We start from the raw sequence: 13,456 nt of genomic DNA, 5'->3' as shown, positions 1-13,456 counted from the left end.
CCAGGAATCCCTGGCTTTGGGACAGGACGGCTGTCTTTGGCTGGGGGAGGCGCCCGGGCCGGGTGCATGTCCTGGGCCTCCGGCCAAGAGAACATGATGTTCCCAAGTGCGCGGGCCGCCGCCCTCTCGGGCTGGCCGCCTCCCAAACCACTGCCTCTCCAGCCTCCCTGTCCCACATTCCCCGGCTGCCTCGCTCCGCCCTCTTCCTCCGCTTTGACGTCACCGCTCTCTCCCGCCCCCTCTCCTCCATTGACGGCAGCGGGGCCCGGTTACTGTGGGGACTGTGAGGCTGGACGACCAGGGCCTTGCGAGCAGGTGGGGGCTGCTGGGGCGCTGGACCCCTTTGTCGATGCAAAGTGTAGATATGCAGGTGGGGGGTGGGAGAGCCGGCAGGGCCTCTGTCAGCGGGGATCACATCCAGATCCCAGGGGAGAACTGGGGAGGAAGAAAAACCATGTTTCCAGAGGAGAGGAGTCTGAAAATGCGCCGGGGGACTGGGCCACAGTATATGAGTTGGGAGGACGTTTTCCAGGAGACGAGACCTGAATCCTTTGTTTTCTCTGTTTTCCGGCTTTGGTTTTTCTGGGTTATTTTATGACATCCCTGTGTCCCAGCTTTTCCACGGAGCCCTCCTCCTGGCCCCTCCACGGGGAACACCATTGTTAAGGAAGGCTTAGGCCACGTGACAGGGAGGAAGGGCACCGACAGCTGATTGTGTCAGCATCAGCTTGGGGGTCTCTTCACTTGCTGCCCACGTTAACAGGGAGCCCCGAGAGGATCTACCCACCGTCTTGGATGGAGGGGTCTGTCACTACAGTTTCCCCCAGCCCAGCCTGGCACTTCCAGTGTTCTGCTCTGCCCCCTCCTTGAAAAAACATAATTTCCAGCCCCTTTTCCATTGCTGGGGCCCCTTCCCCTCCCCCATCTATCCTTGTTAACAACAGCAAAATCACCATGTTTATTGATCATCTACCATGTGTCAGGTCCAGTCCTGGGATTCTGGGGAGTACAGAGCGGTGGCAGACGAGGTCTTTGGCTTTCTCTTGTCCTAGTGGTGGGGATCTGAAGCCCTTGCCACTTCACCTGTGTCTCTCCAGGGTCCCCCTTGATCTCTTAGCCACCGGCTTTGTTCCCTATAGTCCTGGCTTCCTGGCCCCCGCTTTTGGGGCAGCCCTAACTGTAGGTGGCTGCATCCTGAGGAGAGGAGAAGCACTAGTCACCACGTAGGCTGCCCGGAGACCTTTTCTCTGATTGGGCACAGAAGCACCTGCCATTGTTTCCCTTTACAGCCCTTACTGGCTCTGGCTGCCCCTTCTGTTGTTTGCATCCTGCCCTGCACTCCACCCCCTATCACAGGGGACCCTCAATTGCCATCCTCCCAGCTGTCCACAGGATTTGAAGTGTCAGAGGAAGGGGCTGGGTAAAATGGCTGTATTGTGATGACAAGGCTGGGGAGAGGAACCCAGGAAAAGCCAAGCCGAGTTTCTGTGTGCCCTGCTCCTCCCGGGGACCAGCCATCTCATCCAGCTTGCCCCCCCCCCCCCAACCCCGGTCCCCGAGTACGCATTCCTTTTTCCCACCTCTGGCAAGGCCAAGGTGTCCTGCTGTGCTGGGTTGGACAGTTCAGGAAGCAGACATCTTTAAGCACCTACCGCGGCCCAGGCATTTTCCCTGAGGAGGGGAGCTTACGGCCCCTCCCCACCCTTCCATTATTCACTGTGCAAGGCGTCCTGCGCCCATTGGCTGGGTGGTGGTGTCTGGGGCCCTTCAGCCCAGCGCCAGCACCCAGGTCCACGTGCGCCCGTGTGTGTGACACAGCCCTGACCTCAGTAGGGGCCAGTAACCAATCAGGCGCCGGGACGAGATCCCCTACCAATCGGGGGCGGGGCCTGCGGCTCAGCCGGCAGGAGGCCAATGAGGGGCAGTGCCTGGCATTATGCAACCCGCCTCCTGGCCCCGCGAAGCTTCCACTCGGCTGAGGGCTGCAACGGCGGCGGGCAGGCGGCCGGAGGGCGCTCGCGCGGCCAGGTAGGCATCTCCAGGGCCACCCGGGGACCGGTCTCCCGCCCCAAGTCGGACCGCCGCCACTTCCAGCCTGATGCGCCGCTTTCGGCCCGGGCGCTCGGACGGCTCACCCGCAGTCCGCCCTCCTTGCCGCTGTCCACCCCCTCTCTCTCTGCCTTCGGGTGTAACATGGGTGTTCCTCGCAACCCTGTGCCGGCTGTCCGCACTCCTGATCCTCTTACCCTACCTCCAGCCTTGACCTCTCCTCCCAGCTACCCCGGCCCCACGTCCGACCCTCGGCAGGCCTGCCGCCGCCGCCTCTCTTGTCACTCGGGGGTCTTCGGTTTTGCCCCGGCACCGGGACCCCTTCAGGCTTTCCGCGCTGCCCGCGCTCCCCCCTCCAGGCCCTGGCCCCGCGCCGGCCGTGATGTAAGCCTGGTTCGGGCTGGAACATCCCGTTCCCGGCGCTAGTTCCTGCTGTTGGCCACAGCCTTCCTTTTCTCCTGGCGCTCAGAAAATGCTCGGGGGTTGGGGGTGTGGTTGGACGAGGAGTAGGGGAAGAACTACCCGCTGGCGTTTGTGCGTCCCTTGCTCAGGGCTGAGTGTGTCTGCTTCGGATGGGGGCGGAGTGTGTGCGTGTGTGTGGGGGGGGGTGGTAATCTAGAAAAGTAGAGGACCGAAGAGAGAGGATTCCTGAGTCCCTGACAATGGCAGGTGCCGGCTTCAGCCCTGCGGGTCGGGAGAGGGTGCGGGGGCCGGAGGAGGACAGGCTGGGTCGTCTTGACCACAATGACCGAGATCCAGGCGAAGGCCAGGCTGGGGAGCTTTTGCGCGGAGGGCGGTGGCGGTTGTGTTTTGCCCTGGGGAGCAAGGCCAGCCTCTGGAAACCCCATGGGCAGCCCTTCTTCTTACGGCCACCGAGCCCTGCAGGGCCTGGGGGTGTACTAGAGGTGGGCGACCCCGGGCCGCGCCCGCCAGCGTGGGAGTGGGTCGATCCCTGGCTCCGCCGGGAAATGGGGGAGGGGTCGCCCCTCCCGCCCTCCCGTGGTCCCTCCAGCAACCGCTGAGCTCAGCTGCTGACGTCGGTTTCCCTGGCGACCGCGGCGGCGGCGGAATCGCGTGGTGGGTCCGCGCATGTCTGTGCGCATGTGCAGCGGGGGTGGCACCGCCCCCGGATAAAATTAGCCTGGAGGCCTAAATATAGGAGACGACAGGCATACCCCCTGCTCTGAGGCCTTGGGAGTCCGGCGCGGAGTGGGGGCCTGAAGGGAATTTGAGGATGGGAAGTGTCCAGGCTTTGGTTCACGGTCATAGTTCTCGTCGAATACTCAGGCTCTTACTTTCCCAGGCCACGCTGGCGGGGGAAGTGGGGGAAGGCTGGAGAGAGGCCCCTTCCCATCTGCAGACCGCCTATGGGAATAGGAAACAGAACTTACCCGGGCTCCCAAGCCTGGGGCCTAGGGGCCTGGGGGCCGACAGAGCAGGGTCTGGATGAAGCCGGCAGGATTGTAAAGTTAACAGCTCGTCCTTCTTGGTCTCCCCGTCCAGGTACTGCCTGGGATCGAACTTCTCAGGTCTCAGAGGCTTGCGTCTCCCACCTCACTCCCCCAGCCAGGCCGCCCGGCCCCCTCGTGCACTCGTGGTGGCCTCTCTGCCTGCTCTGTTTCCCCCTTGCTCTCCCCATGGCGCAGACATGAATGGCCCCCTGGAAGGGGCCGATGGGGGAGGGGACTCCGGCGGGGGGGGAGTCCTTTTGCCCTGGAGGGGCCCCATCCCCTGGGCCGCCACAGCACCGGTCTTGCCCTGGCCCCAGCCTGGCTGATGACACAGATGCCAACAGCAATGGCTCCAGCGGCAATGAGTCCAACGGGCCCGAGTCCAGGGGCGCATCCCAGCGGAGCTCACACAGCTCCTCCTCTGGCAACGGCAAGGACTCCGCCCTGCTGGAGACCACTGAGAGCAGCAAGAGGTGTGTGGGCAAGTGCCTAGGGTCTGGGGGTGGTCCTGCCAGCTGGCTGAGCCAGGGCGGGCAAGTGCCTAGGGTCTGGGGGTGGTCCTGCCAGCTGGCTGAGCCAGGGCGGGGCGCCCTGCTCCTGGGTGCCTTCTCATTGTGGGCCTGCTGCTTCTCCCCAGCACAAACTCTCAGAGTCCCTCCCCACCCAGCAGCTCCATTGCCTACAGCCTCCTGAGCGCCAGCTCTGAGCAGGACAACCCGTCTACCAGTGGCTGCAGGTTCGTGGGGGTGAGGGCCAAAGAAGAAGGCTGGGGGCCTGAGCCACGATCTGGGCCTAAGAGCTATACCCCTTACCTCCCTGTGGGCCCTGCAGCAGTGAACAGTCCGCCCGGGCCAGGACCCAGAAGGAACTCATGACGGCTCTGCGGGAGCTCAAGCTTCGGCTGCCGCCAGAGCGTCGGGGCAAGGGCCGCTCTGGGACCCTGGCCACGCTTCAGTATGCTCTGGCCTGTGTCAAGCAGGTGCAGGGTGAGTGGTGCTTCCTGGGAGGGCCGTGGCTGGGCGCTGGGCCACCGTGGTGGTGGGGGGGGGGGGGGGGGCGGCAGTCTCCTCAGTAGATACCTCACCACCTTCGCCCTACAGCCAACCAAGAATACTACCAGCAGTGGAGCCTGGAGGAGGGTGAACCTTGTGCCATGGACATGTCCACCTATACCCTGGAGGAGCTGGAGCACATCACGTCTGAGTATACGCTGCGCAACCAGGTCAGCTGCGGCCCGGCCTCTCCGTCCTGCCGCGCCACCCGGCCTCCGTCTCGAGGCTCCTGAGTCTACTTGCGCCCTCTCTTTCCTGCCCAGGATACCTTCTCCGTGGCGGTCTCCTTCCTGACAGGCCGCATCGTCTACATCTCGGAGCAGGCGGGTACCCTGCTGCGCTGCAAGCGGGACGTGTTCCGGGGCGCCCGCTTCTCTGAGCTCCTGGCCCCCCAGGATGTGGGCGTCTTCTACGGTTCCACTGCCCCATCTCGCCTGCCCACCTGGGGCGCCGGGGCCTCAGCAGGTGAGGTCCCCAAGTGCTCGGGGCCAGGGACCAGCAGTCCCGGGGAGTCCCTGTTCTGAGGGGCCAGGGAGGAAGTGGGGGGCTGTCCTTAGCACCCTCCTGGTCTGTTCCAGGTTCAGGCCTCAAGGACTTCACCCAGGAGAAGTCTGTCTTCTGCCGTATCAGGTAGGTAGGGATGTGGGGGCAGACCCCCTCCCACCATCCACACCCCCGCTGTTTTGCTGCATAGTCCATGACCTTGAGGTGAAGGGTGGGTGGTCCTCCACTAAGAGTCACTAGTGCCTCTCTGTCTCCTTTGCTAGAGGGGGTCCTGACCGGGATTCAGGGCCTCGGTACCAGCCATTCCGCCTAACGCCGTATGTGACCAAGATCCGGGTCTCAGATGGGGCCCCCGCGCAGCCATGCTGCCTGCTCATTGCAGAGCGCATCCACTCGGGTTACGAAGGTGTGTGGGCAATGGGCCTGGCCTGGTGGGGCGTAGGAAGAAGGGTGACTTCCCTACAGCGGTGGGGAGGCGGGACGTGAGTCTGAGAGGCAGGTCCCAGCCCCTCAAAATCTTGGGACAGAGAAGGAACCATAAGGATGAAGGTTCTAGTCTGTTTTTAGTGGGGGGAGAGTGGAATAAGCATCCTGAGCTAGGAGCAGGGAAGGTTGAATGCTTTGGTTCTCCCGTTTCACTCTTGGCGTGGGGTGAAAGAATGGTCCAGACCGTCTGTGCAGGCTAGAGGGCCCCCACAGCTGTGGGGAGGCCTGCCAGCCAGCTTGAGGCTTGGGGCTGAGAAGTTGGACCATTCTGGAGAAAAACTCAGTGGCCTCACTCTCTGTGCCCCAGCTCCCCGGATCCCTCCTGACAAGAGGATCTTCACTACTCGGCACACGCCCAGCTGCCTCTTCCAGGATGTGGACGAAAGGTTTGCTCAGGACCTGGAGGGAAGGGGGTGGGGAGGGCTGAGGCCATGGCTACTCTCTGATGCCTCCTCCCCTCGCAGGGCCGCCCCCCTGCTGGGCTACCTTCCCCAGGACCTCCTGGGGGCCCCAGTCCTCCTGTTCCTGCACCCCGAGGACCGGCCCCTCATGTTGGCCATCCACAAGAAGAGTGAGTTGGTTCTCTATGCTGCTCTCCTTCCTCCGCTGTCTGCGGGGCCTCTCAGTGGCTGTGCTTGTGGTTGTCCCTTGGGGCCTCGGTGTCCTGGATCTCCAGTGGGCGGCCCTCTGCTTTGCCCGGCTCTGCCTCCTGCCCACCCTCCCCTCCCCTCCCCTCCCCTCACTTCTCACTCCTTCAGTCCTGCAGTTGGCTGGCCAGCCCTTCGATCACTCCCCCATCCGCTTCTGCGCCAGGAATGGGGAGTACGTCACCATGGACACCAGCTGGGCTGGCTTCGTGCACCCCTGGAGCCGCAAGGTGGCCTTTGTGTTGGGACGCCACAAAGTGCGCACGTAAGTGGGCCCCAGAGCTGGCCCCGTGGGCTGGGACCACGCAGGAGGGGGCAGGGCCCGACTTAGCCTTCTCCACCCTGCAGGGCACCCCTGAACGAGGACGTGTTCACTCCTCCGGCCCCCAGCCCAGCTTTGTCTCTGGACTCTGATATCCAGGAGCTGTCCGAACAGATCCACAGGCTGCTGTTACAGGTGACTGTCGAGGGGCGGGGCTCGGAGATGAGGCAGGGGTAGGGGCGCGGGGAGCAGGGCCGAGACATCTGACCAGGTTCTCTCTCTGCCTCAGCCGGTACACAGCCCCAGTCCCACCGGGCTCTGTGGGGTCGGCCCCGCTGCTTCCCCGGGCCCTCTCCTCAGCCCTGGCTCCTCCAGTGATAGCAACGGGGGTGACGCTGAGGGGCCCGGGCCTCCTGCCCCGGTGAGTGTCCCTCCCCTGCTTCGCCCTCTAGTGTCACGTTCCCCTGTCCGGGCCCGGTTCCTGTGCCTTTCCTTCCTGTCCTGCGTTCACCGTGGTCCCTGTGCCTCCCCTCTAGTACCCCTCGTTGTTGCGTTGTGCCCTGGACCAGTGACACTGCCCTGCCCTGTCCTGCAGGTGACCTTCCAGCAGATCTGTAAGGACGTGCACCTGGTGAAACATCAGGGGCAGCAGCTTTTCATCGAGTCCCGCGCTTGGCCTCCGCCCCGGCCCCGCCTCCCTGGTGAGCTGGTGAGGGTGTGGCTGAGCAGTGAGACCCCGGGGCCCCCTGACCTTCACCCCAACCCAGAGGAGCTCGTCTCTCCTTTTTTCTCTCCTTGGCGCAGCCACAGGCACCTTCAAGGCCAAGACCCTTTCCTGCCAGTCCCCAGACCCGGAGCTGGAGATGGTCCCTGCTCCAGTCCAGGCTCCACTCACCTTGACCCCTGAGGAGGTGGAGAGAAAAGAAGCCAATGGTTGTTCCTACCAGCAGATCAACTGCTTGGACAGCATCCTCAGGTCAGGCTACCCCGGAATCTTCTCCCACCTGGGCCCTGGCCTCGGCCCACCTCAAGCCCTGCCTTCATGCCCTCTGGCGCCCCTGCCCCGCAGGTACCTGGAAAGCTGCAACATTCCCAGCACCACCAAGCGTAAATGTGCCTCCTCCTCCTGCACCACCTCGTCAGCCTCCGACGATGACAAGCAGAGGACAGGTCCGCTCCCTCTGGGGGCCAAGAAAGGTAAGGACCCCGGGCACGCCCTGTCCCCGCTGCCCCGTCCTGGCCCCCTGGCCCCGTGTCTCTGCATTTCTGCCTTTGGGGCCCCCACCTCGCTCCACCCCGTCCCCCTCCCCGCCTTCAGGTTTGCGGAGTTCTCTGTCCCGTCTGTCCTTCCACGTCTTCTCTGGGATTTCCCCTCCGACCTCCCGGGGGTGACTGGTGCCATCTCCCCGCACAGACGCATCGGCGGTGCTGTCCGGGGAGGGGGCCGCCCCACAGAAGGAGCCGGTGGTGGGAGGCGCCCTGAGCCCGCTCGCGCTGGCCAATAAGGCAGAGAGCGTGGTGTCCGTCACCAGTCAGTGTAGCTTCAGCTCCACCATCGTCCACGTGGGAGACAAGAAGCCCCCGGAGTCGGGTATGGGCGCGGAGTGAGGGGGTTGCACTCGGCCCCCCAGCCAGATCTCCCTCCCGCCCACCTTTCCCTTCCCTGCCTGGCCCCTAACGGAGAGGAGGAGGTCTCCGTCTTGGCTCGGGGCTGCTGCCTGCTGTTCACCCCCGCCGGCCTTCGCTGCTTTGTTTTAACGTGTTCTCGCTGTCGGTTCGCACACAAGGTCTAGGGTGGGGGGCCCGACCCCGTGGTGCTGTCCACGGAGGGTCCGAGGATAGGGACTGTTGGGAACCCCTAAAGGGTCGCCGGGTGCTGTCCTGGAGGACGTGTGGGGGGAGGGCAAGGAGCGAGCTTCCTTTCCAAGGAGAGTCTTGGAGGTGTTTGTTATCCTAGGGGACTGTCACCGGAGGGGACTAAGTGTTCTCTCTCACCCTGGGACCGCTTTGCATGGAGAAGAGGGCCCAGAACCAGTCCTCGGCAGGGCGGAGGCCAAGGGGTGCACGTGGGGCACAGGCTTGGCTGTGGGGCAGAGGCCAGGGGTTGGCTGGGTTGTTGGATGGGGAGGGTGTGGTATGGATGTACTAACCCCTGAGGTGACTCCAGTGACCTTTCTCCATCTCGCCTTCCTCAGACATCATCATGATGGAGGACCTGCCTGGCCTGGCTCCAGGCCCAGCCCCCAGCCCAGCCCCCAGCCCCACAGTAGCCCCTGACCCAGCCCCAGATGCCTACCGCCCGGTGGGCCTGACCAAGGCCGTGCTGTCCCTGCACACACAGAAGGAGGAGCAGGCCTTCCTCAGCCGCTTCCGAGATCTCGGCCGACTGCGTGGACTTGACGGCTCCTCCCCGGCCCCCTTGGCCCCTGGCGAGCGAGGTAGCCACCCAGGACAGCGCTGAGCCTCGTCCTCTGCCCAGTCTAGGACCAGACTGTCGGGGGTCGGGGGCAGGGGGTTCTCGAGGGAGACATTCCTGCTCCAGGGCCCCCGGGCCCTGCTTAGGGACAGGCCCCTCGCTAGCGTCTCCCTACTAGGCGGGGGTTCCGAGCTGCAGCCAGAGGAGGGCAGCCTGGGGGGCTGGCACTGAGGCAGGCAGGCGGAGTGCTCTGCTCCAGGTAAGCTCTTTCAAGCCCATCTTGGGGGCAGCGGCTGAAGCGTGCCCACTTGTGACCCAGTTGTCCCTGCTTAAGAAGCCCCTATACACCGCAGGCCAGACACAGGCCAGGCGGGCCGGGACGGCTGCTGTGGGGTCGGGGCTTCAAGGGCAGGATGTCAGCCCTCCAGGTGCCTGAGAGAGGCTCCCTGCAGGCGGACGCGGGACTCGGGACCGGGCTTTCCCGGCCATCTCATCACTCCACCTCAAGCTAGGCCGAGCGTGGCCTCTACCGGCCGGAGGAGCGCCCAGGCTGGCATTACTGTGGGAGTTTGGGGGATGGACCGGAGCTGCCTGCCCGTTCGTCCACGGACGCATCCTGCTTCCTCCCATCTGCCAGCGCGCCTCTGTCTTCTGTGTACCCTCTGCTCCACCCCACTTGTAACCTTTCCTTTCCTGGCTCCTTTTGCAATAAATCCCCCTCGTCCTGCCTCCTGTGATTCTTCCCTGAAGGTTCCCTCTCCTCCCTGGCGTCCCCTCTGTGCTGCGTGGCCGGAAGCCAGGTTCTCTTCGGGGCCTTCTGCCCTCTCCCTGGTCAGAGTGGCAGGGCGGTGTGGGTGGCAGGGATGCCGACCCCCGGGCTGAGGCCCTCGCTAACCCTGGTCTCTCCCCACAGGCTGCCACCACGGCCCCGCACCCCCCGGTCGCCGACACCACTGCCGATCCAAAGCCAAGCGCTCACGCCACCACCAGACCCCCCGGGCTGAAGCCCCTTGCTTCACCTCCCACCCGTCCCCCGTGCCACCCTCTGCCCCCTGGCCGCCCCCGCCGGCCACTGCTCCCTTCCCAGCCATGGTCCAGCCCTACCCTCTCCCGGTGTTCCCACGGGGAGGCCCCCACCCTCCTCCCTCCGCCCCTGCTTCCGGGCCCCCTGCAGCTTTCCCCGCCCCCCTAGTGACCCCAATGGTAGCCTTGGTGCTCCCTAACTACCTGTTCCCGACCCCGTCCGGCTATCCCTATGGGGTACCCCAGACTCCCGCTGAAGGGCCTCCAACCCCGGCCTCCCACTCCCCGTCTCCGTCCCTGCCCCCACCGCCCCCCAGCCCTCCCCACCGGCCCGACTCTCCCCTGTTCAACTCGAGATGCAGCTCCCCACTCCAGCTAAATCTGCTGCAGCTTGAGGAGCCCCCCCGTGTTGAAGGGGGTGCTGTTGCAGGGGGCACTGGGAGCAGTGCTGGGCCCCCGCCTCCCAGTGAGGAGGCTGCTGAGCCAGAGGCCGGACTGGTGAGCACTGACCCCCCTGCGTCCTTTTGCCAGCACTCCCCTCCAGCCCCCTTCCCTTCACTCCTTTTCCACCTCACGCTTCGCCCCCTCTGCCTGCCGGGCTTCGGTCTCCAGGAGATGGTGTCGTGGGGTGGGAGACCCCAGCTGAATTTCTGAATGAGGGCGAAATCGGCCGCCTGGTCTGTGGAGTAGGGACGATCCCGTCTGACAGGTGGCGAGAACGTCCCAGTAACTTCTGAGAGCGCACGTGCCTCCTGGAAAGGGTCCAGCGTCACGCCCCTCCTCTGGGCCAGCTCTCTTCTCTTTCTTCCCGGCCCCACTGTCACAGAGGGGCGGCAGAGGCCACTGGGGTTGGGTGTGTCCCCCATCCAGTGGAAGCGCTTGAAGGGAAGCCTGGGTGTTGGCCCCTTAATCCCACCCTGCTCCCCCTCACCCCCGCCCAGGTGGAGGTAACGGAGTCCTCCAATCAGGACGCGCTGTCGGGCTCCAGTGACCTGCTGGAGTTGCTGCTGCAAGAAGATTCTCGATCTGGCACGGGCTCCGCCTCCTCGGGCTCCGGCTTGGGCTCCGGGTCCGGGTCTGGGTCTGGGTCCGGGTCCGGCTCCCACGAGGGAGGCAGCACCTCAGCCAGCATCACACGTGCGTGCCCCCCCCCCCCCCCCCCCCCCCCCCGCGGGTGGGGCCCCGGGGGGGCCGCCCACGGGGGGGGCGCCCCCCCCCCCCCCGCCTCCCCCGGGCGCGCCCCGCCCCCCCCCCCCCCCACATCCCCTCTGACCCCGGGGAGGCCGGCGACTGGGGGAGTTGGGAGGCCAGGCCCTGCTTCCTCAGGCCAGTGGGTTACAGGTGTGGCCTGGAGGGCGGGCCTGGGAGGCCTGACGGCGGCGGTGGCCCCTCCTCCGCTTCGCAGGCAGCAGTCAGAGCAGCCGCACGAGCAAGTACTTTGGCAGCGTTGACTCTTCTGAGGCCGAAGCCGGGGCCGCCCCGGCCAGGGCTGAGCCCGGGGACCAGGTCATTAAGTACGTGCTCCAGGATCCCATCTGGCTGCTCATGGCCAACGCCGACCAGCACGTCATGATGACCTACCAGGTGCCCTCCAGGTGAGGAGTTTCAGGGGCCGCCTCTGCCTCCCCCTTCAGAGGTGTGGGGAGGCTCGCCTACGCTCCCCTTCCCACGGAGCTTGGGATTTTCTTTTCCGGGGCTGGCTCTGTCCTGGGACTTCCTGCCCTGTCCCTGGCCCCCGGGAACTCCACCCCGCACTCGTTCTTGCCATGCTGAGGACAGCTTCTCTGCTCTTGGAAGCCCTGAACTCCTAGCGCCGGGGTTGAGAGGAGCGTGAGGCCGTGGGCGGGCACCTGCCATAGAGGAAGAAGGGCCACCTCGCAGGCTCTGGCCCTGGCTTCCAGCCTCTGCCTTCTGCACCCCTTCCCCGGGCAGGGACATGGCCTCCGTGCTGAAGCAGGACCGGGAGCGGCTCCGGGCCATGCAGAAGCAACAGCCTCGCTTCTCAGAGGACCAGCGCAGGGAACTGGGTGCTGTGCACTCCTGGGTCCGGAAGGGTCAGCTGCCTCGGGCCCTCGATGTGATGGTGAGAGATGTTAGGGCAGGGAGGGAGAAGGAGGGGGATTGAGCTTGGGTTGAAAGGTTAGAGGCTGAGGGGCTGATCCCCCCCGCCCCCCAAGGGGCTGATCCCCCCCGCCCCCCAGCGCCCCCCATTGTCTGTCCTTGGGTGTTTAATCCTGAAGGATGTTAATTCCACTAAGTTTTCTGCTGGGTCAGATAGTATCTCATTACATGAGTCTTTACAGACCTTTTCGGGCCAATTCTATGCTAACGGATGTTGTGACTGTCTTATAGTGGGGTCCAGACAACAGAGAACGGTACATTTTCAGTCTCACTGGCCCACGCTTGTCTGTGTGGACTGGTACTTCTTTGGGAGCACGTTTTGGGGGAGTCCTCCTGGGCTGGGGTGGCAGCTTAGCAGGGAGCACCTCGTCTGACTTCTCCCCTCTCCCTCCGAGGCCTGTGTGGATTGCGGCAGTAGCACCCGAGACCCCGGCCACCCTGATGACCCGCTCTTCTCGGAACTGGACGGACTGGGACTGGAGCCCATGGAGGAGGGCGGAGGCGAGGGTGGTGGTGGTGGTGGCGGTGGCGAGGGTGAGGGCGGAGAGGAGGCCGGCGCTCAAGCTGGGGCCAGGGTCTCAAGCTCCCAAGACCTGGCCATGGAGGAGGAGGAACAAGGTGGGAGCCCATCCAGTCCAGCCTTACCTGCCACGAAAAATGGCACCAGCTAGACCACATTTTGAGGCCACCTCTGGGAGTGCATGAGAAGCTTCCTTCTCCCTTCTTCCACCTCTCAGAACCAGCCGTGGCTGGACCAACCGATAGGAAACTGCCCCAGCTTCTCCCGCTTAGGGGGCCGGACCCCCATCAGCAGCCCAGGATCCAGGGGCAGCTTCTGGCTTCTTAGGGTACAGAGGGTGGGACTCTTCAGCCAGCCCAGCCCGGCGAAGCCTCCTCTCCCACCGCTGGTGAGGAGACCTTCCTTCCCCTGGACAAGGCTGCTGACGAGCTGCTGAAGTGGTCTCTCCAAGCCCTGGCTGAGCCCAAGTCCAGGTCCCTGAGGGTTGGGGCTACACTTATTTATTGGGGGAGACGGCTCTCTCTCCCACCTCCTTCCTAGAAGGGAGGAGGAGGGCCCAAGGCCCAAGCAGGACCCAGCGGTCCAAACCCCTAGCTGCTCCAGGGGGGGGGGACGTTGGTGGACCATGGAGTCCCTGGTGCTGCCCCTCAGGTGGGACCCAGGTGTTCTCAGCTGTACCCTCTACCGATGGCATTTGTGTTTTTGATATTGTGTCTGTTATTATTTTTTAATACAAAAAGAAAAAAAACAGACTTTGTGCAATGAAGTTTGGGGACTGGGTGAAGGGAGCTCTTGGTGGAGGGGTGTGGCCCCGCTTCCAGGGAGGTGGTGGCGAGGGTGAGGGACCTCCTGCCTTCCTCCACACCCTTTCCAGCTGGGTTTGTCCTGGGCGGGAGATGAGGGGCAACTTGAGCCTAGGGTTTGA

General features: G+C 64.4%; 1 protein-coding gene and 1 long non-coding RNA gene across 2 annotated transcripts; one reads left to right on the top strand and one right to left on the bottom strand.

Moving 5' to 3' along the window:
- Positions 1-931: 931 nt before the first annotated feature.
- On the bottom strand, positions 932-1,669 carry LOC125918335 (uncharacterized). The gene is made up of 2 exons (XR_007456423.1): positions 1,581-1,669; positions 932-1,194 (listed from the first exon to the last, which is right to left on the bottom strand). It is a non-coding gene; the product is annotated as an uncharacterized LOC125918335 (long non-coding RNA).
- Positions 1,670-1,734: 65 nt separating this feature from the next.
- On the top strand, positions 1,735-13,230 carry LOC125918334 (period circadian protein homolog 1-like). Its single transcript, XM_049624342.1, is given in 24 exon segments — positions 1,735-2,028; positions 3,553-3,736; positions 3,738-3,973; positions 4,138-4,236; positions 4,332-4,486; positions 4,601-4,722; positions 4,816-5,017; positions 5,131-5,182; positions 5,320-5,462; positions 5,850-5,928; positions 6,007-6,113; positions 6,301-6,454; positions 6,538-6,646; positions 6,741-6,872; positions 7,047-7,152; positions 7,256-7,427; positions 7,521-7,648; positions 7,866-8,042; positions 8,647-8,889; positions 9,781-10,388; positions 10,832-11,027; positions 11,296-11,485; positions 11,823-11,973; positions 12,407-13,230. Coding segments are annotated over 24 exon segments (4,113 nt in total). The 5' UTR covers positions 1,735-1,936; the 3' UTR covers positions 12,683-13,230.
- The last annotated feature ends 226 nt before the right edge of the window (positions 13,231-13,456 follow it).

This window comes from Panthera uncia, unplaced genomic scaffold (genome assembly GCF_023721935.1).
Source record: "Panthera uncia isolate 11264 unplaced genomic scaffold, Puncia_PCG_1.0 HiC_scaffold_680, whole genome shotgun sequence".
In the NCBI taxonomy this organism is placed as follows: Eukaryota; Metazoa; Chordata; class Mammalia; order Carnivora; family Felidae; genus Panthera; species Panthera uncia.
This window is presented reverse-complemented; position numbering and strand designations above follow the sequence as displayed.